At 45.6% G+C, this 24,972-nt stretch overlaps 1 protein-coding gene across 1 annotated transcript in view; it reads right to left on the bottom strand.

The window, feature by feature from the left end:
* The window catches only part of KIF3C (kinesin family member 3C), a 48,264-nt gene extending 27,557 nt beyond the window's left edge, over positions 1 to 20,707 (bottom strand). Inside the window, exon 1 of the mRNA XM_007938889.2 lies at positions 19,172 to 20,707. Within this exon, the coding sequence (XP_007937080.1) occupies positions 19,172 to 20,707 (1,536 nt within the window). The remainder of the gene's footprint in view (positions 1 to 19,171) is intronic.
* Between the last annotated feature and the right edge of the window lie 4,265 nt (positions 20,708 to 24,972).

The following is a 24,972-nucleotide window of genomic DNA, read 5'->3' as shown; positions in this document are numbered from 1 at the left end:
GTATATGAATCACGGATTAGAAAACTACTTTGCCATGTGCCATGTGAACTTTCACCTAAAGCACAATAAAATGTTTTAAAATAAAAAAAAGTTACGTAGAGTGGGTCCTGATCCAATATGACTGGTATCTTCATAAAAGAGGAAACGAAACAGGCAGACATGAAAAAGAGAACCACGTGAAGATGGAGGCAGAGATTTGCAGTTATGCTGCCACAAGTCAAAAAAGGCCAAGAGTCACCAGCAGTCACCAGAAGCAAGGAGAGAGGCATGGAACAGATTCTCCCTTAGAAGAAATCAACATGTCTGACACCCTGACTTCAGACTCCCAGCCTCCAGAACTATGAAACAATAAATTCCTGTTTTCACAAGCCACACAGTTTGTGGTACTTTGTTATGGGAGCCCTAGGAAACTGGGACACCACCTAACAAAAAGACACTAGTTCTCAAACTTTGCTGCATATTAGAATCACTTTGGTCCTTTCTCTTCATGACTGGCTATGAGAACTCCCACCAGATGCTCCAGGGAAGACTTTAGCAAGGAAGACAGGAACTCAGAAAACTCACGGCCATAGGGTCAGTCCTGACTCATAACAACGCCTCCTTGGGTTTCTGAGGCGGTATCTCTACGGAAGTAGATTGCCCAACCTTCCTTCTGAGGAGTGGCTGGTGCCACCAGAGGTTCTAAGGAAGGCATGAGGTAACAGAATAAAAACCAAGAACACAAAACCCATTGCCATTGAATCCATTCAGACTCATAGTTTCCCTACAGGACAGAATAGAACTGTTTCATGGGGTTTCCAAGGCTGTAATCTTTATGGAAGTCGACTGTCACATCTTTCTCCTATGGAGCAGGCTGATGAGTTTGAACTGCTGACCTTTAGGTTAACAGCTGAATGGTTAAACCACTGTGCCACCAGGACACCTTGGGGTAACAGAATGGATACCCTGATATCCCCTGCCTGATGTAAATAAGACTGGGGAACTAGATTTGACTGCTAATCAGAAGGCTGGTGGTTTAAATCCATCAGCCATTCCTCAGAAGGAAGATAGAGCAATCTACTTCTGTAGAGATACCACCTCAGAAACCCAAGGAGGGGTTGCTATGAGTCAGGACTGACTCAATAGCAGTGAGTTTGGTTTGTTTTTTTGGGGGGAACTGAGGTGGGGAGAGAAGCACAGGGTAAGGAACCAAGAAGAGAAAAAGTATGATTTTCTTTGGACCTGCAGTGTGCCAGGTGCTTTACAATTAATCTTCATAATAACTCTTCTAGCAGTGGGTCTCAAACTTCTTTAATGAAGATTAGAACCACCTGGGAGCTTTTACAAGGCCTAGCACCTAGGTGCCAATTAAACTGGAACCTGAGAAAGGGTGGGGGGGGGTGGCTAGGGAGAGGTGGTGAGGCCGAGAGAGCTATCAGTATTTTTTAACTTTTCCTGGGTGATTTCAGTGTGCCGTCAAATTTGAGAATAACTGCTTTTTGAGGTCACCAGAAGCAGCCTTACCTGGAAGTGTGTTAGAACTGCAGAAGCTCAGGCCCCACCCAGACCTAGAGTGAATCAGAATCTGCATTGTAACAAGATCCCCAGGTGATGCCTGTGTACATTGAAGTCTGACAAGGACTGCACAGGGAACATACAATTAATACCATCATTTTTTAGATAAAAGCTCAGAGAGGTTAAGCAACCTATCCAAGGTCACATTATGGCCATTACATTGAATGGAGGATCTAGACCTAGGTCTGCTTGACTCCAAAGCCCCTGCTCTTTCTCCTTCAGACGTGGTGAGTGCTTTAGGGAGCATAACCTACTAAAGGAAACAACATACTTCCAGCAAGAGGAAATCATGTCTGACTTATCTTAGAGTTCTTTCAGGTTGTTACAGCACATGGGGGAGCCAGTGACTAGGACTTTAGACATCATAAAACTTCTGGCAAGGGTCCACACCAGAGGTTATTCAAAGTTATAGAGGGCAGTCTGAAGACAGAGAAAGGGGCAGAGCTTTCTCATAATAAGGAAAGGAAGCAGAAATAAAGAGGCATTTCTTCAGACAGAAAAGCGTTCAAGGGTTAAACGATAGGACTGTCTGTTAGAAATTGTGCAACAGGGCAGTTCTACTCTGTCCTCTAGTGTCACTATGAATCAGAAATGACTTGTCGGCAGTGCGTTTGGTTATGGGGCTTAGGTCTGCCTACATGTATCGTGTTAGTGTTTCTTTATATCTATGTGATTATTGATTACATGGATTAGTAGGTGTGGTGTGAGGTGTTTAGACCAGTGCCTGACACATAGAAATAATTCAATAAATATTCATCATCACTGGGAAAAAAAAATTATGTAAGAGTGAACCACTGAAATAGCCAACTTCACAGATCTTCACTGGTGGCAAAGTGCAAGAGAATTACTAGGTCATGGGAGCTGACAAACAAATGGCAGATGAGGTTCAATTACAGTTTACATTTTGGGGAAAAGTAATCCTAAGACTCTCTGTACTTATGACATGATAGCTGTAAATAATCAGTTACAAAGCCAAAAAAAGGAGGAAGGGGGCGGCAGGAAGAGTAATTCTCTGTCATTCCCAGAAGACACTGGCTTAATACGCTGCCACAGCTAAAAATGCCAATAGCATCTGGCCAGGCACCATCATGAAGGCTTTCTGGAAACAAAACAGAAACCATTATACCCTTGTATAAAACCATGATGCAGCTGAATCTGGAGTACGCTGTATAGTTCCCATCACTGCGTCTCCAGAGACATAAAGGAGAGAGAAGATCCAGAGAAGGACAGCTAAAACCATCCAAGGGCTATTCTAAGAGACTTAAAAAAATAGGACTCTGTCTGCAAAGACAAAGAAAGGTTAAGAGGAGAGGCCTGGAAATTGCACAACCACAAAAGGTGTGAAAAGGAAAAATCCAGATGTTTCCACTTAAGCCTGGTATACAGCATTAAGAACTGACACCCTGAGCAGTAGTTTTTAGGATAAACAAAAGTTCTCCTGCTTACCAAAGGTAAATTCATGGAATTTGTTATCTCTGGAATTAGTGGATTAAACAGTTTACTAAGGGACTCTCAGGATCTATTTTTAATTTTGTATTCTCTCCCTCCACTTAGAATAAAAAAACTTGCACAAACATCAAAATAACCATAGAGATAAAAAGAGGAAAAAAAAAACAAACCACTTATCAGCTTCTTTTGTTTTCCCTGTTTTTTTCCAGATTTTTTTATTGCACACATCATTTTCTCACATCTACAGACACAGTAAAAATATAAGCTTATATCCTGGTATTAAGGAGCTCTGGTGGCGCAGTAGTTAAAGCATTTGGCTGCTAACCAAAAGATGAGTGGTTCAAACCCACCAGCCTCTCTGCAGGAGAAAGATGAAGTAGTCTGCTTCCATAAAGACTTACAGCCTTGGAAACCCTATGGGGCAGTTCAACTCTGTCCTATATATAGGATCACTATGACTAGGAATCAACTTGATGGCAGTGGGTTCTTTAAATTTAATTTTAATTTTTCTCTAATTTATCTAATATCTCAAGTATTTTCTATTATTTCCATATATCTATTATTTTAATTTTAACGAGTATATAATACTTATGGGAGGTCTGGTGGTGTAGTGCCAAAGGCACTTAACTGCTAACCAGAAGGCTGGCGGCTCAAACCCATCAGCCACTCCTTGGAAGGAAGGCTGGGCAATCTACTTCTGTAGAGATACTGCCTCAGAAACCCAAGGAGGGGTCACTATGAGTCAGATCCGACTCGATGGCAGTGAGTTTGGGTTGGTTTGTATACAATATTTAGAGCACACACACAAAAAAACCCCCCACCAATCTCTCAGCCGTCAAGTCTGATCCTACTCATAACGACCCCTCCTTGGGTTTCCAAGGTGGTATCACTATGGAAGTAGATTGCCCAATCTTCCTCCCCAGGAGTGGCTGGTGGGTTTGAACCGCCAGCCTTCTGGTTAGCAGTCAAATGCCTTAGGCACTATGCCACCAGAGCTCCCAATATTTAGAGTAGACAAACTATAATTTATTTAATTAATCTCATTATAAGATACACAGGTTATTTATAACATTTGTGATAAACATCCTTGTGTATATAATTTTCTCCTTCTTTTAGACTGAGCTTCAAACTCGTTCAGCCCAGTTCAGTTATGGACAACAAAGCAACACTGGAACAGACCTTGAGTTTCATAAAGTGGGTAAAGCAGAATGCTAACCAGGATGAGAAAAATTACAGGACAAAGGCCTGCTAGAAACTTAATCTCCCTCTTAGAAAACAAGAGCAGTGTGTATGTTGCATAGTAATCAAATCTCTTGACCAGCTGAGTTGAAAACAACAGTGTCTGGCTTAAAGATGGTGGCTGATCGCACCACTGTGAATGTGTGTCGCTGTCCATAGTGCTGGCTATAATCCAATGTCACACATCAGGCTCTTGAAAGGGCTGACTACACCTGTTCCAAAGCTCCTGTTCCAGGGCTCTGAACCATAATTCTTCCTGTTACAGTTAGTGTTCTGGACCACCCAGATTTTAAAAATTCCAGTTTGTTCTGGTTTTGCTTCATGAGTCATGACCAAAATGGTTCGAACTGGTTTCAAGTCCTGCTTTTAGATTAGTTTGTTAGAAGGAAATCTCAGAGGTGGAGAAAGGCTTATAAACATTTTGTGTATCTTAGAACATACTGTCATATTACCTTCCTAACAGGTTATACCGCTTAAACTACTGCCATCAATAAATAATAGAATCATTTTTATTATACCTCATAGGTTTGTTGTTGTTGTTATGTGCCGTCGAGTCAGCCCTGACTCTTAGCGACCCCTCCTTGGGTTTCCGAGGCAGTATCACTACGGAAGTAGGATTGCCCAACCTTCCTTCCGAGGAGTGGCTGGTGGGTTTGAACCGCCAGCCTTCTGGTTAGCAGTCAAGTGCCTTAGCCACTATGCTACCAGAGCTCCCACCTCATAGGTAGGAAGTATTATTTTTTATATTTGCTATTACAATAGATGTACAATTGAGCTTCCCCATTTATTTAATATCCTGTTTCTTTGAAGGGGTCTTATGGAAGTCTGGTCTCCTCTCACAACATACTCTTTTGTGCCACTGAATGATTTTTAAGTGAGGAGATGACCTCTGATTCTAAACAGAAGTATTTATTCCAGGGCTTTGAGCAGTTCAGTATTGCTCTTGCAAACAAGAGCCACATAAGCATTACATAGTAACCAAACATGTTGCCCATGGTATTTTTACCCAAGTAGAAAACAAATAGCTGTGCTCCATTCACAGGTGATGGCCAAACACACTGCTTTGAATGTGTGTTGCTTTCTGGTATACTGCCAATAAAAATGTTCTCCAAAAATCCTGCCACAGTCCTGCCTCCTGAAAGTTTCAGGAGCCTGATAGGGGAGACTGGATAATTGGCAGGCTGGAGAGTAACACATATTCAAAGCATTATGGCCAGCCGCCATCTTTGAGCAGGGCACAGCTGTGCTTCCTATTAGGGTTCAAAACACCATGGGAAACATATTTGATTGCTAGGCAACATGTATGCAACCCTTGTTTACCATGGCAATTATGGAACCATTTTGAACAGGTTCAAAGCCCTAGATTCAGCCTCTACCTTCCCCAGCCCAGGCCCATCTCAACCAAAGACCACACCTTACCCAAATCTTGAACCCACCTGAACACCATCAGTCAGAATTTTAGCTGCCAGTCAGGCCTGGGATCTTTGCATTAGCCAAGATTACTGGGCTCCCCTGTAGTCTCCCAAGTTCCAGCCCCCTCCCAACCCTACCCATATTATAATGATTGCCAGGATGGTTTCTGCATTGTTTCTTGCTAATCTGCCTTCATGTTAGAACCCCTCCTTGGACTATAGATCTGCTTCAGAATCTCTCCTCCTGGCAGGCCCTGGGCTCCATGAATAGAATTCCTGGATGATGACTGACCACCCATTATTACCCTACTCCATTTGTGTAGTGCCCCGATGCTGTGCTCTGCCAGCCCTGCTGGGACTCAGCACAGACGTGGTCTGAATCACAACTGAATCTGCCTTACCATTTGCCCACCAAGTCTTGCCCACTTCCCCAAGTCCACACTACCAGCCAAGCCTGCCTTACAGAACCTGTCTTGTGCTAGAAAAGGGGGTTGGCCCTGGCATGGAATCTGTGGGTGGGCCTCAGTCCAGGTACATGGTCTCAGCTCCCTCTTTCTTCCCAATTTCAACCCATGCTGTTCCTTCACTCCCACGCTCTGAAATATGTCATATATGAGTTCCAATTCTTTGCTGAAAAAGTTTTTTTTTCTCCTTTTCCCTTTATTTTCCTCATTTTTCTGAGGATCCCAGTGGCTATCTCCTGCTTTCCCTCAGAGGTCTCTATCCTTAACCATCAGGGAGGGACAGGGATACTTGAAATCCCTGGACCCAGCTCAGACTGGGATATAAAAAGCAAGAGGAGCTGAGAAGATGGAGTTCTTAGTCCCCAAGAAAAGTTCCCTGGAGCTCTTAGCTGCCAAGTCAATGCTTCCTTTGTGATCTCTCAAGGCAAAAGGGTACAGGTGGGTGGGGCATGTGGACAAGACTGGATCTGGTCTTACCAGTTCTAAGTAAAATAAGACCAGTGTAATGAAAAGGTCAGCAGAGACTGTGGGGGCAGAAGACACAGGGCTGTGAGCTCCAGGACATCTTGGTCTGACTCTTGAGAGAGAAATACCAATTACAAGGTACCAGATCCTAAGGGACCTCAGGGACCATTGGCCCTAACCCTTTTTGCTTTGTTGTTGCATGCTGTTTAGTCAATTCTAACTCATAGCAACCCTATAGGACAGAATCGTACGTCCTATAGGGTTTCCTAGAGATCTGGTGGTGCAGTGCCTCAGGCATTTGACTGCTAACCAGAAGGTTGGTAGTTCAAATCCACCAGCCACTCAGAAGGAAGAAAGGGCAATCTACTTCCGTGAAGATTTACTGCCTTGGAAACACAATGGAGGTTGCTATGAGTCGGAATTTACTCGATGGCAGTGGGTGTAAGGTATCCTAGGTTATAATCTTTATGGGTGATCACCTGGTCTTTTCTACCATGCAGTCAGTAGTGGGTTTTAACTGCTAACCTTTTGATTAGCAGATGAGCATGTAACCACTGCACCACAAGGGGTCCTTCCCTTTGCTTTATAGATGAGGAAACTGAGGCCCTGGAGTCTCACAATTAAGGATATTTTATGTGTATCTCTGCTCCTATACTGAGTATGCACTTTCCAGAGAATTTGATCAGGGCCGCAATTCCAGAGACAGGTAAGCTTCTGCCACAGTTAACTGCCAAGATCACTATAGGGACCATGTCATCTTGTGAACATAGCTTGGGACACTCAGAGGCTCACGTTTTCTATTCCAGAAGCAATTGGAGTAAAACCAGAGGGAGGAGAATGGTGACTCCAGTACTCATTTAAGTGCTGATCTGGAAAGCTAGAATGGAGACAGCCAGGCCTGGCCAGCCACTCTACTGGGAAGATACCATCAAGTATGACTTTACAAGGATTTAAAAAAAAAACACCAAACTCACTGCTGTGGAGTCGGATCTGACTCACAGTGACCCCTCCTTGGGTTTCCGAGGTGGTATCTCTATGGAAGTAGATTATGGAAGTGGATTGCCCAATCTTCCTTCTAAAGAGTGGCTGGTAGGTTTGAACCACCAGCCTTCTGGTTAGCAGTCAAATGCCTTAGGCACTATACCACCAGAGCTCCCTTATAAGGACAGAGAAGCCAAACAGATGTGGCCCTGCCACTGCCAGCTAATCTATGATATTTTGGAGAAGACTAGTGTCTCAGATGCAAGTTGCCATGTGTCTGTGGTGGGGCAAGGTACTTTTCACATTAATCATCCTATTTAATCATTGCAAGAACCTAATGAGACAATGATTAGGATGCCCATTTGACATAAAAGAAAACTACGGCTCAGGGAGGTGAAGTGACTTTGATTAAGGCAAGAATGGCAGAAGTGACATTTGATTGTAGGCCTCCTAACTCTAAGTACAAACCAAACCAGTTGCCGTTGAGTTGTTCTGACTCATGGCGACCCCGTGTGAGCAGAGCAGAGCTGCTCCTCAGAGTTTTCAAGGTTGTCACCTTTCAGAAGTAGATTGCCAAGCTTTTCTTTGAAGATGCCTCTGGGTGGGTTCAAGTCACCAACCTTTAGGTTAGTAGTCTGATGCTTAACCATTTGTGCCACCAAGGGACTCCAATTTTAAGTCCAGCAGCATCCTTTTCCCTGTTCCACAGCTTTCTCCTGGGTTTAGGCAGGAAGGAGTTTTAGAGAGAAGCAGCATTTGGTATTTGAACTTTTGCAAACTCAGGAACCTTCAGGAAAGCTGACAGCACCATTTCTTTCTCTTCCAGCTGAAACAGGCATGGATTTGCTGAAGATGCTTCTGCCTCTGTGAGCTTCTTATGGAAGCTTCTGAGCTGTCAGCTGTACGCTATGGGGGAAAGCTGTCATTAGCACTAGTGTCCAGAGAGAGCCTAAAACCTGGAAGGTTCCTTGCAGGGCTACTTCTCATGTCCCAGTGTGTAGTGATATAAAGAGAACTGGGCATGTGAACCAGGGCTGAGTCCTGGTACACACTCTGCCACCCTATTTGCTATGAAACCTAGGGTACAAGCCCTCTGGACTTCAGTTTTTTCATCTATAAAATGACTTTGGGTAAGGATCGTCAGTTAGCTATAGATGTGAGAACCCACAGCCATCAAGTTGATTCCAACTTATAGCAACATTGTAGGGTTTCCAAGGCTGAAAATCTTTACAGAAGTAGACTGCTGCATCTTCCTCCTGTAGAGCAGCTGGTGGGTTTGAACCACTGACCTTCTGGTTAGCAGCCAAATGCCTCATCCATTGGGCCACGAGAGCTCCTTTTAGATGTGAGTGCTTGGTAGATGATAATGCAAACCAAAGGTCAGTAGTTACTTGCTGTTTCAGTACTTTGTCAGTATCTACCCACCACCCACTGCAACAAGCAAAATAAAACAACCAGTTGATTAGCCTGTGCTTCCATAACTTTGGAAATATAGCTACTCCTGCCTTCAAAGACCTATTTCTCCTTTGTGGCTCCCCAGTTGTAGATCTTGAGGAGCTGAAGGTAAGGGCAGAAGAAATGATATAAATATTTGGGGAAGGGGAATAAACTATTTTATGCTATTTTCAGTGACTCTGCCATGGGGGACCTGAGCCAGGAGATACAGACTCCTGCTAGGATGGCTCAAAATAAAAGCACTCTGACTGATGTTTAAAGTGTAGAAATTCTCTCATCAAGACGACAGAAAAATTAGAGATGAGGAAAAATGCTGGCCAGGGAGTGAGGTGAGCTGGATTTTAGTTCCTGTCTCATTCTGAACAAGGTATGAGAGCACAGAAGTACCTCAGTCCCCCTTGGAGAAAAGCCATTAAACCCATCACCACCTCATAGTGACCCTGGAGGACAGAGTAGAATTGCCTGATATGGTTTCTAAGGCAACAATCTTTACATCTTTCTCCTGCAGAGCAGCTGGTAAGTTCAAACTGCCAACCTGTCAGTTAGCAGTCAAGCAGTTAACTGTGCCACCAGTAGGAAGAAAAAAAATTAGACCTTCCACTTTGGTGAGAAAACCGTGAGCAACTCAAGTCAACTTCATTCTTTCTCCCCGACTTCTTTCTCTTATTTGTGGCTTTCTAAAAGATCTCTCTCCAACACCAGGGCTGCAAATGACATCCAGCCAGACCATCGAACACAACATTGTCAGAACTGAATAAGACCTAAGGTGCAGCCTGGGCATTTTACAGAGTCCCTGGGTGGTGCAAATGGTTTAGTGCTCAACTACTAACTGAAAGGTTGGCGGTTTGAACCCCCACAGGGGCACCTCCAAAGACAGCCCTGGCAATCTGCTTTTGAAAGGTCACAGCTTTGAAAATCCTATCGAACACTTCTACTCTGCAACACATGGGGTTGCCATGAGTTGGAAATGACTCAATGGCAACTGGTTTTGGAGCATTTTACAGATGAGGTGCAGGGCCCTGAGGGGTTAGGTGGACCTCCTGAGTCATACAACCTCCAGGCTCCCAGGCAATGCTCAGCCATTCCTCTCCATCCCTCCACTGCCCCTGCTTAGTGCTGGTCTCTTATTCTGGGCTCCTGCCCGGCTGCTTCCAAGGTGAATCAGCAAATGGTACAGAGGATAGAATCATTTAATGACTATCTCTTACAATCCTTTGGAAGGGAAGTGCCTTGTCCAAGGGCACAGGATTACAAATAACTGGGTATAATTGAAGATTATTATTAACCTGGGATTATTTCCCAATTATTCATTACTTTTAAGTAAATCTTCCAAATAGGTGCTAAAATATTTCATTTTAATTTTTTCCTCATTTTTTAAAAGAGCTGGAATCATAGGCTCCTGACAAAGGTCATTTAAAAAAAAAATATTGTGCTAATATATATATAACAAAAAAACAAACTCACTGCCATGGAGTCATATCCAACTCATCGCGACCCCTCCTTGGGTTTCTGAGGCAGGATCCCTACGGAAGTAAATTGCCCAACCTTCCTTCTGAGGAGTGGCTGGTGGGTTTGAACCTCCAGCCTTCTGGTTAGCCATTAGAGCTCCTAAATATAACAAAGTATTAGACATTTCAACCATTTTAACATGTACAGGTAAGTGACATTTACTACATCCACCATGTTGTGCAGCCATCACCATTATCTGTTTCCAAATTTTTCCATCATCCTTCAGCAGAAACTCAGTAACAAAAGTTTTTTTCCTTTTAAACATTTTAAAGTACTTTTGTTTAATTTTCAAAGTAGTATATGCTTGTTGTAAAAAAAAAAAAAAGCATAAAGAAAAAAATAAAAGTCATTCTCTGTATTTCATTCCCTAGAGATAACCACTATAGTGAGTTCTTATGATTCCTTCCAGAAATTGAAAGAATTTAAAGACCAAGGTAATAACTATATCTGCTGATTTATATTCTTGGCCATGGGTACTCAAAAAGATTTGTAGAATATAGGAATGAATGAACAGTGCTGGGCTGAGGTCAGAGGCTGGGGGTTTGCATCATATGGAAGCACAGAAATGAGTTAATCATCTCGAGAGACAAGACCTCCCAAAGGGGCCCATTAGCCAGGGACTTGGCATAAATCCTTCCTTTCTGAGCCAGTATCATGATGTGGAGGTAAAGACTGGGCTATGCAGTCAGGCAGACACGGTCCCCAACTTCCCACATGTGTGACCTTGGGTTCTTCATTCCTTAAGGTGCTTCAGTATCCTCATTTGTCACACAGAGATTAAAATAGTACTACTTCATGGTGCTATGGTGAAGACTGAATAAAATAATGCACATAAAGAAAATATTAGAGTGCTTGGCATTAAGAATGCATTGTTGGTGGTGTTATTATGATTATTGGTAGTGTTCTTATTATCTGCTGGCCCACCTGAAGAAAGGAGAAAGGCTGTAGGTCCATTACCTAGTATATAGAAGCACTTCAACCCAAGGTTTGGTACTGCTCTGTCAAGGACATCTAGGAGGAAAGAGAAACAACTAGAAACTAACTCTTAAGTCTAACCAGGAGTTAAGGAATTTCTCATGATATTAAACATTCTAGACACACCAAGCCTTAAGTGCAGGTATCCTGTGAGATGTGAGCATAGGAATCTGCCTTGCACAGACCCTGAATCCAAATGGCTGGATCTGTGGGAAGAGGGGCCATTTTTTTATCCATTTAGACATTAAGCTCAGCAGCTCTCAGGCTCTGGAGGCTCCATAAGCAGCAAGCTGGCCAGGCAAACCAGGCTGGCAGGACAAAGCAGGAGGGTTCCCACTCTAGCTGAATTCTAGGCCGTTCCTCCTAGTCCTTAGAGCACAGTAAGGACATTACCACAGCCACTTTATCCACTTCTTCACTATCTGGGGCAGGAAATGACTCAGGACAACTTGATAATACACTCCTCCAGCCAACACACATCGTGAGAAATCCAACACTGCATCAAAGGTCTGCTGAGCCCTCAAATAACTTGAAGCCCAGAACTTCTAAGGGAAATAAATGTATGAGCGTTGTATACTTCCCGTTGGTCAAATCTTTATGTTATAAAATGCCCCTGGCTCATCACAATTCTACTTGACCACACGAACCAATAGTGGGAAGGAATAAAAATCCCATTCCCACCAATACCAAAGGCTACAACGGACTCTGACCTAGATGCCTAACCCAACCTGGAGCGTAAGTCGCTTTTTTTTCTATTGTGAAAATACACAAAACAAAACATAGGCCAATTCAATTTTTACATGTATCATTCAATGGCATTGATGACAATCTTCAAGTTGTGCAACCATTCTCACTATTCTTTTCCAAAGCATTCCACAACCGTTAACATAAACTCACTGCCCCGGAAGCAAAAACTTGCCCTGCAGATCACTTCTCATCACAAGGCTTCTCTCAGAGGTCTGACCATGTAGGACTCGGCTGCGGCGAGGGTGGGGTGGGAGAAGGTGCACACAGTTCCCTGATCATCTGTTGTTGTTCTTATGTGCCCTTGAGTCGGACCCGACTCATAGTGACCCCTCCTTGGGTTTCCAAGGCGGTATCACTAGGAAAGTAGATTGCCCAACCTTCCTTCCGAAGAGTGGCTTGTGGGTTTGAACCACCAGCCTTCTGGTTAGCAGTCAAATGCCTTAGGCACTATGCTACCAGAGCTCCTCCCTGATCATCTAGTCCAATGAATCCCAGAGTGTCTTGCATGGGGCTGGTGTCCTTGGGGACATGTGGATGGAACCAGAGCAGCTTTGGGAAAGTGGATGCTATTGAGGAGCCTCTGGAGACTGGGTACAGCCCTATTTGGAGACTAACATCATGACCAGGGCAACTCTGCTCTACAGCACTTTCCCGATTTGGGTTTCTTCTCCCCAAAAACCCTGCTGCCCACTCCTCTACTCAACTCTCTCCTCCTGTCTCTATGACTTTATTTCTCTTCCCCCTCTCCATTGTCCCCTCTATTTCTCTTCTAGGGGAGCTCTGATGGTACAGTGGTTAAAGCATTGGGCTGCTAACCAAAAGGCTGGCGTTTCAAACGCACTAGCTGCTGAGTGGGAGGAAGATGTCAGTCTGCTTCCATAAAGATGTATAGCATTGGAAACCCTATAAGGTAGTTCTACTCTGTCCTATAATGTGGCTATGAGTTGGAATCGAATCGATGGCTGTGGGGTTTGGGTTTATTTCTCTCCTTTTCTTCCCCCATTTTCTATCTCTTCCTCCTTTTCTTCTCATCGTCTTCTCTAACTGGCCACGATAGAGAGTTGAAATATCTTTTATTATTGGTTGAATTCATATTACATTAAAATTTAAACTCTCCAATCTTAATTTTTAAAGAAGATGAACTGAACATTTTATATTTTGCTCTAAAAAATTACTATTTTTAAAAATTAAGGACTTTAAAGAGGAGGGGACTTAAAATATCATCTAACTCAATGGCTCTCCTGAAACATGAATTCATTCAGAACATCTCTAATAGTCAGTCCCTCCTTGAACACTTCCAGGGATGGGAGCCTGTTACTTCTAAAAGCAGCTCAATTCTGTAAAAAAAAAGTTCTTCTTTATATTACACTTAATCTGCTACCATAATTCCCGTTCCCTGGTTACCAATCCAGGATATGAAAACAGTACAACCATCAGAAGAACAGAGAGGGACATGACGGGTTTAAGGGATAGAGGTAGACCAGCTAGGTATAGGGTTCTCCTATTGTAGTAGCTTGCCTAGGTAGGTGAGATTGATAAGGTTTATTACAGTCAGATATTTTTAGGCCTTGAATGTCAGGTTAAAATATGATGTGTCTGATGTATCAGGAAGGCAGTCAAGTGAAAACATCTACTTGCCTATTTCCATAGGCAGATGGATAATAACAGTAATAACTCTTATTCACTGAACACTTATTAAGTGCCAGGAACAGTGCAAATGGCTTTACATTGGTTATCTCATTTAATCCTCTCAAAAGCACTATGAAATAGGTACTATTATCCCATGTTATAGATGAAAAAACTTGGGCTGAGAGGCCCCAGAGCTAGTAAGTGACCAAACCCAGCCTGTCTGATTCTAAGGCCTATGCTCTGAACGCAGAACTCTACATAGTGAGGTTAGCTTGGGGACCAGGACATGGACTTGGTCTCGGGAGTCACTTACACAGAGAGAAAGAGTGTCAAGAACAGACAGCCCTGGTTATCTGAGGTCTTTTCTAAAGATGAGCCCCATCTCCATTTCCAGTCCATGTTGCTCTTAATTCCACTGCTACATCTCCAGCTGCCCACTGAACTATGTCATCTCGAATTCAACATATCAACACATCACCATCTTCCCAGAAACCAGTTCCCAATTTAATTTTCTTAATTCTTTTAGCATAAAAGACTACCAAATTTCGTATCAAATTGACCTGGGTTCAAATAGATCTGCCATATACAAACCATGAGACCTTGGGCAACTTAACCTCCATGGGCCTCAGCTTTCTCTTCTATATAATGGAGACAATAATAACACCTTTCTGGGAGGAACTAAATGAGATGATTTGTATATAATATATAGCATAGTGCTTGGCACCTAGCAAGTGTTCAGTGAATGTCATTATTGCATTCATATTGTCATTACTGCATTCATATTGCTTTTTCTATTATGTCTCAGGCTTGAAACTACCTCCCTTGCATCCTCATTTATGGTAAAGCCCCAACCTGAGAAGTAGGAGACATAAGAGGGACCCACAAAGGAAGAGCAAAAATTTTATGCAATTCATGCTTCCTGGAGTGAGTTCATCAGTCTGGCTTTGGGGGCTGCTTCTGTAGGATTTCTTTTCTACACCCACCATGGAGGGAGTTCAGCTCTAACCAAGAACCCCCTGCTCTTCTTCTTCCAGACCTCCTTCCTTGGGGATCACAGCCAGTGTCATTGTTGTACCTCTCAGGGACCTCTTTTCAGTTAAAGCCTGCATTTGTATCACGCAGTCTCTGCCTTCCCAAAATGCTCTCCTTTCCCTCCAAGTACCTAGAATCAAAAGTTTTACAAATCATCTAGTCCAACTCCCAAAAAAGTTGAATTTCAAAATTAAGGCAGTCATTAAAAAAAAAAACAAACCTCACACAATTATTTGAGTGAAGTGGGCCTTCCCCCAACCAATCTATGTGTGTTTACCAGTCATCATTGCACTGTGTATTGTACACAGACATTTGAGCTTTAACTGTGCGATACAATAACCACAGTTGTGAGTCTGTGACTTATTCTAACATCTTCGTACCTGATAGGCCTACTATGTGCTCAAGCCCCTCAGAGATACTCCTTAAGTATGGATTGCTAATGATTAAAGACAGACTGGAGGGCTGATCACAAAAAAAAAAAAAAAAAAAAAAACACACATTTGTACACAATGACAACCCCTGAGGCACATGGTAAACAGAAGATGAAAGCAGATTCCAAGGAGACATGCTCGGTATTTGTACACAGTCAGGGCAGAACAAAGGGAAATGGGGTGCCTCGGAAGTGGCAGGCAAGGAAAGCAGGCAGGACAGACTGTAAAATGAGACAGGGAGAGTGAATGAGGGCACTGGGTCGCATCAACTGCCGCTTAGCTGCCCCCAGAGGGTGTCATGAACTGGAAGAAAAGGACAAGGGGAGGGGGAGTTGATGCCATAACTTGGAAAGTGTTGAAGAGTTGGTTGCAGATGAGAAGCAAAACCTTAGCCAATTTCTAGAAGGGTCCCAAGCTCCTGCCCTCTGAGATCTCCGAGACCTATCCTGCCTGGCTCTTCTCCAAGCTGCTGCAGAGTTACAGCAAAAGGCTGGGATGGCAGGATGGGGAAGGAGTTAAAGCTTGCACTAACAACAAAGATGTCAATCCTGATGATTGCTGGACCCCTGCTTGGCCAGACAGAAGAAACCCTGTGGCAGCTAATGCCCTCCATTTATTTGGTGCTTTCAACTTACTTCAAATGTCCTCACACTAATGATCTCATTTAATCTTCAGGCAACCGCGTGAAACAAGCTGGACTGGGATTATTATCTCTATCACGCTCCTCCAAGCTTTACCCTGTGGATCATTGAAGAGCCCTCAAATTGTTTCTGCCATCCTGAAAAAATCCAACACTGAACAAGGCAGTGCCTTAGGGGCTCTGGGAGGTTCAGGTCCTCTGTCTAGACAGATTGTCCTGGCTGGGTGTGATGCAGAGTCACAAGATATGGACTCATTTCCCTCCTGGAATTTCCCAGGCACCCTCTCCCTTTGCTTATACCCGAAAGCCTGGCATATAATGACCACTGCAGCCACTCCCCAGAGAGCTATGTCAGTCTTCTTTCCCCTCATTAGGCAAATGGGAAACCTGAGGCTGAGAGAGGCAAAGGCCTTTGCCCTGAGTCACCCAGTGAGCAAACCTGGGGGGATCTGCAATGAAGCAGGAAGAGCACAGGTTTGGGGTGTCAAAAGGCCTGGGTTCCTGTCCAGGCTCTTCCATTCATCAGCCAGGGTCTCCGAGGTGGTCATTCAATTTCCCCAGTCTTGGTTTTCATAACTGTCAAATGGAAATAATAATACCCATCTCTTGTGGTTGTTGGGAGGATGAAATGAGATTAAATGCCAAAGTACTCTTTTTAAATAAAAGGGTTGTATTAATACGAATTACTATGATTATAAAGGAGCACGGGCAACAGGGTCTGCCATAATGGAAAGAGGCTAGAGCAAGTACAGAGTGCTGGCTCAATGGAAAATTTGGAAACGGATAACAGTGATGATTGAACAATACAATATGATGAACATAAGTTAATGTCACTGAATGTACATGTGAAGAATGTTGAAATGGCAAATGCTTTGTTACATTTAATTAACCATTAAAAAAAAGAAAGTCCCAGTTCTCCTCTTATCGCCTGTGTAACACTTCCATAGAGATATCGCCTCAGAAACCCAAGGAGGGGTCGCTATGAGTTGGATTCGACTCAATGGCAGCGAATTTCGTTTTTGGTTTAACACTGGTCAAGTCAGAGCCTGCTTTTCAAGGCCCCTGTCTGCTTTGAGATTGTGGGGGTCCATGGGCTACTCCTTTGGTGCAAGAATTCTGGCATGGCTGCCCCAATCTTGACTGTACCCCATAATCGCTTTGGATCCAAAGGCCTTATTGAGCAGACCCAATCCATTCCAAACAATGGAAATCATCGCTCCATCCCCTCTAGCCATTTCCTCAGGAGGATGAAATGTGTTTCAGTACTCTCCTCTCTTCTTAGACTCTGATGTACCCCCCACCTTTAAGACCCAGCAGGCTGTGTGTGTTTGTGTGTGTGCGGGCGTGGTGGTGGGGGTTCTTAATCATAAAACTAATAATAGATTGCCCAACGCAAGACTTCTCAGGTGAAATTGTAGATTGCCTGGATTCCTTCTCTCGCAGGGAAAGGGAGAGTCTAACTGCCCTGTCTGATATTCTGCTTCTCCCAGAATAGTACCTGAGCCTTTCCTTGAGCACAACCCTTGCTAAGCTCATGAAGGTGAATTAATATTAAACATGTAAGGCCGAAGCCCCTGGTGCAGCAGTACATTCCCATGACAGACAATGGCAAACAGCTCATCGGTCGCTCCTCAGAGGTGGCAGCTCTCCTCCAGCCGAGGCTTTCCTCTCCCCAGCCCACACTCCTGAGAGGAAATGAGAAATAGCAATGCTTTGCTTTTCCCAGAAAGTGAACAGCTCATGGTTCCCTGTATCCTTCCTCCATCCCTCAGTATTGAGGGTCATAAAAAAACCAAACCCACTCACTGCCCTCCAGTTGATTCTGACTCAGAGAGACCCAACAAGACAGCGCAGAACTGCTCCCTCTATAAGCTTTCTAAGGCTGTAATCTTCACAGAAGCAGACTGTCACATCTTTCTCCCCTGGAGCAGCTAGTGGGTTTGAACCACTGATCTTCTGGCTAGCAGCTAAGTGCTTTAACCTCTGCACTACCACGGCTCCTGTAGAGAGCCCCAGGAATGTAAATGCCTGGAACTTTTGAGTTGTGGCACCTGCAGCATTGAAATTTAACAGGTCTGTGGCTGACCATGATGCAGCTTCCATAGCTATGCCTGGAGGCCCCCACAGGGAAGGGAACAGCTCAGGAAGGGTGCTGAGACCCTGGCATCTCTCAAGGCAATGGGAAATTGTTTCTTACTGGGATGAGGCCTGAGTGTGGAGCCAGCTGGTTTGCTTCTGAGATTAACACAGGTGATAGAGTTGTCAGGCTAGAAAAGCCTCAGAGAAGCCCAGGCCAACCCTCTATTTTACACAAAGGGAAACTGAGGCCCAAAGAGATGGGGAAAATAACTTGTACAAGGTCACTCAACAAGCTATAGAATAGCTAGGACTAGACTCCAGGTCTCCAGTATACAGCCTGGTACTCTTTCCATCCTACTTCCTATGTGATCCCTTTGAATCTCTTTCCAATGATTAAGCAATGACCTCACCTCATGGGCCCAGTGGACTATTTTCATAGGGGGCAGGATCCATTCATGGTCCCACTCTGCCACTCAAGAACTCAATGAGCATGAGGCCCATGGGTTCCAGCTCAGCTCTGTCACCTTGTAGGATGGAACCTTGGTCATGTCACTTCTGCATCTTAGTCCTTCGTCTGTAAAATGGAGATTTAAGAACTGCCAACCTGGATGGCTATTGTAAGGATCAGATGAGATCATGCATGTGGGGGCATTTTGTAAACTGTGAGGTGCTCTCCAAAAGTCAGATATTATTAATAAATGTGTGATGTGAAGTCTGAAGCTTCTGTAAAGGGAGGAAGTTGCAAGGGAGCAGGCTGGTCAGGAGAACCCACACTCACAAAAAGCTGAGCTCTTGCCTGGCCATCCCACTAACCTGATTAATACTGGGGCCACCAGTAGAGAGTGACAGGCAGCAGGTCAGACCACCCAAGCTTACTGGCTTGAGAGACCACCTGCCTGCTTTGCTTAGTGTGTTTGTATGTGTGTCCCTAGAGGCTCTGTCAGTCTGGTATCACAGGAATTTGCCTGGCTGCTCCAGGGACACATTTGACAGGAGAGCAATGTGTGATGCTGAGGGAGGATACCCCACTTCATGCCAGGCCACAGACCATCAAAGACCCACAGATCCCCCATGGACTTCTGAAGGCCACCACTCCCTTTGGGGCCTTACCTTGTACTTGGCAGCGAGCAGCTCTGTGGCCTGCTGTTCCCGCCACAGGTCCTCCAGCATCTTCTCCTTCTCCTCCAGTAGCTTCTGCTTCTCCTCACTCACCAGGCTGCGGTCGTCCTGGATGGCTGCCTTCTCCTCCTCCAGCCTCTCCTTCTGCTCCTGCAGGTAATTCTCCATGTTCTTCTCCAAGGCTGACTCCAAGATGGGCTGGGGTGGGCGGTGGTTGTTGTTGTTGTCATCCTCCTCTTCGGCCACCCAGGCCTCGATCACTGGCCCTTCAGGGTACCCCGCTGGGGCTGACACGGCCTTCTTCTTGCGGCTGCTCTTCCTCCGGGGCCGCTTCCCCAGCATCCCCTTCTTCTCCAGCTGGGCCTTCAGGCGGGCAATCTCCTCCTGGAATTCCCGCAGCAGCGTGTCCTTGGGGTCTTCATTCACCCGAGGCTTGTTCTTGATGTTCTTGGCTCGGTTGGCAAAGCGCAGGGTAGAGAGGCTCTCATCATAGCTGTGAGAAGCTGGCCCTAGCGTGGCCACCATGATGGTCTTGGCATTTCCCCCCAGAGAATCCTGGAGCAGTCGGGTGAGCTTGGAGTCCCGGTAGGGGATATGTGTGCTCCTGTTGCCTGCCAGAGCGGCGATCACATTGCCTAAGGCAGACAGTGAGAGGTTGATCTTGGAGGCTTCTTTAGGCCTCTCTCCACCACCACCACCACCACCTCCACCACCGCCACCTGAGGACTGTGTGGTTGTCCCTCCTGTTGTATTGGGGCCTGCCTTGTTCTGCCTCTCACTGCCAGCCAGGTCCACCAGGTTGAGCTTGCCCACACGGATGTGGTCCTGGCCATCAGAGCCACGTTCACTGCACTCCACCGTGATGACAAAGATGGCATGGGAGCGGGAGCTGACCTCATTCATGTGTGTGCTGCCCACTGCTCGGGTCTGGTTCCCCAGGTTCATCACATGCTCAATCTCCTTGACATTCTTGGTGACAAAGGAGGAGAGGTCCTTGATGTAGACACCCGTCTCGGGGTTCTCCTTCAGCTCTAGCCTCTTGCCTGGCTCCTTGGAGAGCAGGTCTCGAATCTCCTCCTGATAGATCTCCAGATAGGAGGCCCGGACCAGATACTGCTGGTTCTGGGAGCGGGAGATGTGGGTGAAGATGTGTTCAAAGGCGTTGGGGATGACCCCACGGAGTTCCGGCTCCACCCAGGTACCCTGCATGGTGTAGGTCTTACCAGTGCCTGTCTGGCCATAAGCAAACACCGTGCCATTGAAACCCTGAAGCACCGAGTCTACCAGGGGCCTCACAGTTTCATCATAGAGGTCTGCCTGCTTAGAGCTGGGGTCATACACGGCGTCAAATGTGAAGGTCTTGGGCAGCTCTCCCGGGGCTGCACGGGGGTTGCGCAGGGTCACCTGGCCCAGCTTCACATCCATGGTCAGGATCTGCTCGTGACCAGCAGCCTCCTCTTTCCGGCTGAGGGGGCGGCACCGGGCCACCACCTTGAGGGCCTCGCTGGCCTTGGTTTTACTGGCCATCTTGTCGCTCGGCCCTTCCTGCCCCGCTCCCCTTCCCCGCCTGGGCGGTCTTTCTGTCCTCGCTAGGTCTGGATCCGCGGGGCCGGCCCAGCCCCCAAGCGCCCCTCTTCAATCCGCATGCAGCCTCCTAGGGTGGGGATGCTGGGAGGTGGCCCCGCCGCTGCTGCAATCCGGGCCTCCACTGCTCTTCAGTCCTTGCTGCACCGGCTGAGGAGGTAGAATTAAGCAGAATCCCCGGGCAGCCGCGGGAACAGCGGGTGCACTGCCGGCCGAACGGCAGCGCCCAGAACCCGTCCCATGCTGAGGCAGAGGGAGCGCTGCCGTAAACAGCGACAGCAACAATGAGATAAAGGAAGAGAAAAATGGGATGGGGGTGGGAAGCAGAGATGTCTTCTCCTCCTCCTTCTTCTAGGGATCCATAGCGGTGACAGCAGATGCTGGGCGGCCAGGGGTCCCGGCCCTCCCGAGGGCAGAGGCTCACCTGGAGTCCTCCCCCCAAGCTGGGGGATCATTCATTGCAGCCAACGCTGCTGCTGCCGCCTCTGCCTCCGCCTTCACCGCCGCCGCCACCGGAGAATGAGAGAGAAAAACAGAAGGGGATGGGGCGGAGCAGCGGCGGCGAGAGTGATGTTGCCGCGGCGCTGCAGCCCAGGCTAAGCCTCTCCGCTGGGGTGGGGCAAGGGGCGGGGCCCCGGGGCTGGAGACGCGAGCCGGGTGCGGCTGGTGTGCGGGGGAGAGCGGGGCATCGTCGGCCCCGCACCCCCGCGGACCTCTCCTAAAGACAGGCTCCGGTGTCCAGCGCCCACCAGTTGGGTGCAGCGCAGCCACCGCCCGCCGTCACCCCACCAAGCTAAGCATGCTGGGAGTTGTAGTCCCGCCTTTGTTAACCGGGTGCGGGCAGGTTGCTAATGCCTTTTCCAGTCCAGGCGGCCCCGCCCTCTCTGGCCTGTGACCCGGGGAGTGACCGCTGAGATGGCAGACTCCCTGTGGAGCTAACCACCACCACCACTTTTTCCCTGCACAGCCACCATTCTCAAGTCTCTCCACTGCTCCTGATTTTTGCCTGCAGACGAGTCACTCCTTTCCTTCAGGCTGTAGCCAGGCCTCTTGGAGCCTAACTCCTAAATATTTCTTGACCCTGTCTTTTCTCTTCTTTAGTCTGGCTTACTTCAAATATTTTTCCTCTAAGCTCGCCTGGCACCACTTTCTAGCTGGTTCTCTCTTCATTTCATCTCTGCACATGCACCTGGTCCCCTCTCCTCCTCCCTTTCCCCCCTTCTGTATTATACACAAGGCTTTACATTTCTGGCTCCTGCCTAACTTCCCAGCCCGGCCACCAGCTACTCTTCTATACAGACTCTGTGTTTCAGACACTTGCTTTTTTCAACCAGTAGTTATTAAGCGCCTGCTAAGCCACAGTCCCCATTGTCCCATTCTAGGAGCCAGACTTTCCTGTCTTTAAGGAGCTCAGATTCTAGGAACTATGTTTTGTTTCCTTAACTGGATATGCTGTGTTGCATTTCTGTGTCTTTGCCCAGAGACCCTGTCACCTTTCTACACTTGGCTCCCTACCACTGGGCAGTTCAAGCATCACATCATCCATGAAGCCTTCCCTGACCAATTGCCCTTCCATAGGTGCTCTGGTGGCATAATGCTTACGGCATTTGACTGCTAACCAGAACGCTGGTGGTTCAAACCCACCAGCCACTCCTTGGAAGGAAGGTTGGGCAATCTACTTCTGTAGTAATACTGCCTTGGAAACCCAAGGAGGGGTTGCTGTGAGTCAGATTTGATGCCATGGCAATGTGTTTGGTTTGGTTTTTTGGTAGTAAGAAAGAGACAGAGAATTTGCGTAACACAAAACCTGAATTCATGTTCCAGTTCTGACCTCCATCCAATGGTGTAACTTTGAGCAGTCATTGTTGTTGTAGAGTTTATCAAGCTCTATTAGATTAACTTGACTTTTGGACCAAGTACTGAGTGGAGTTTTGGCTTTGTAGACTAAACTCTCTTAACTCTGGCAACCTAAGACCATCTTGTGTCTTGTTGCACATGGCTTTGGTGTTTGGACTTCCCTTTCTCTGCTTAAGGAGTTCTGGTGGTGCAGTGGTTAAGGCATTCAACTGCTAACCAAAAGGTGGGTGGTTGGAATCCACAAGCCACTCTGGAGGAGAAAGATGAGGCAATCTGCTTCTGTAAAGATTTTCAGCCTTGGAAACCCTGTGGCACCATTCTACCCTGTCCTAGAGGGCCACTAAGAATCAGAATCAACTAGATGCCAGTGGGTTTTGGGTTTTTCTCTGCTTTGGCTAATATGTTCTCCCTACCCAGTGTCATTACCTGGCAGGACATTTGCCCAGCCTATATGAGAGGGATATTGGAATCCTATTGTTTATAAAATGTATGCGACCCTGAGTAGGGAGACCTGGTAGTCCAGTGGTTAAAGCACTGAGCATCTAATTAAAAGTGGCCGCTTGAACTCACCAGCCACTGTTTGTGGCAATCTGCTTCTGTAGAGATTACAGCCTTGGGTCCCTGTGGGGTAATTCTACTCTATCCTAAAGGGTCACTATAAGTTGGAATCGACTCAATGGTGATGGGTTTCAATTTGGTTTTGAACCCCAATAAATTTTTTAACTTCCCTGAACAGCTAGTTTCTCATTAGGAAAAGTGAGGAGAAGAATGCTTACCTTTCTCACAAAGTTTTAATGAGGATTAAGTGAGATAATGTATGTGAGAACTCCCAGGACATAGAAGGTTCTCATAAACAGTAGTTTTCCATCTTTTTATCTTTTGCATTCAAGGCTGGTTACATTCTGCTTGCCTTTTCAGTTTTGTCTTCAACCAGTCCTCCTGTCCTCACCCTCAAAGCTCTAGCCACTCTGATTTGCTTGAGGTTCTTCAGACGTCTCATACTGTTTTGTGTCTCTATGCCTTTGCTCATGCTGCTCCTCTACCTGCAGTTTCCTCCTAATTTTGTCTATTTCTGTTTACAGCACCTTGTTCTTGTTGTTATGTGCCATCAAGTACCATCTATTTATTCCTTACCATATGACTTCCACATCAATCACTCTAAACTGACTTTTCTTACCAAGGACAACACGGAATCCCATGGTACCAATTCTAATAGACTCTTTTCAATAGGGGCATTTAACAGAATTGACTATTCCCTTCTTTATTTATCTTGCTTCCCATGACTTCCATGACTACACTTTTCTGGTTTTCTTCCTACAGTTCCTATGAGTTCTGATTGCTCAATTTTAGTCTCCTTAAAAGGTTGCTCCCCTCAACCTCAATATTGAATATTGGAGTTCATTAAGGCTTGGTCCCAAGCCTTCTTTTCTTCTAACTGCATGATTACTCAAGTTTATGCTTTCAATTATTGTCTAAATGACTCATAAACTTACACATTGAGCCCAGACTTCACTTCTGATCTCTAAACCTATATATCCAATTCTCTAATGGACATAGCCATTTGGATAGTTCCCAGGCACCTGAAACCTTATTTTTCACACTAAACCTATCATCCTTCCCTCCAAAATCTCCTCCAAGAATGAACCCTAACTCTGTAAAAAGCTCTTTCCCTGCCCCAGTAATCCATCCAAACACCAACCCTTGTTAATTTGATTTCCTAAATATTTCTTGGATCTGCCAACTTCTTCTCCATTCCCATGACCACTACATGGTCCAAGCTATCATTTTCTCTAACCTGACCTCCTACAATAACCTTCAATATAGTCTCCCTAGGTCTGTACTTGTTCCCACTAATTCATTCTCTACAAAGTAATCTTTTAAAAAGATATATCTAATCACATTATCCTATCCTTAAAACTTTTAAAGCTTTTTGCTTCTAACTGTTCTTTAGCTAAAGTCCAAATCAATAGTGTAGCACCAAAGGCCCTGCATGATCTGGTAACTGCCCATGTCTCCAGTCACATACCAGGCCACTCTCTACCTTGCTCCTTGTGTTGTAGTTACAATGGCCTTTTTCAGCTTCCTCCCAACTTCCCACCACAGGGCCTTTGCACATTCTATTGTCACTACATAGAACATTAATCTTTCCCATCTTTGCTTAGATAACCTTCTCATCCTTCAAATCTCAGCTTGAATGTCATTTCCTTAAGGATAATTTTCTTGATTTTCCCATCTAGGTTGGACCTTCTGTAATATATTTTTATCATTCCTGTACTTTTGTTCATATAGCTTAGCATAGTTATAATTAAATAATTATGTGTACATCTCCCATATTGTACTGTAAGTACATG

Source organism: Orycteropus afer, unplaced genomic scaffold, assembly GCF_000298275.1.
Source record: "Orycteropus afer afer isolate SDZICR_OR568_19922 unplaced genomic scaffold, OryAfe1.0 scaffold00054, whole genome shotgun sequence".
NCBI classification, from domain to species: domain Eukaryota; kingdom Metazoa; phylum Chordata; class Mammalia; order Tubulidentata; family Orycteropodidae; genus Orycteropus; species Orycteropus afer.
The sequence above is the reverse complement of the archived record's forward strand: the minus strand, read 5'-3'. Positions and strand labels throughout refer to the sequence as shown.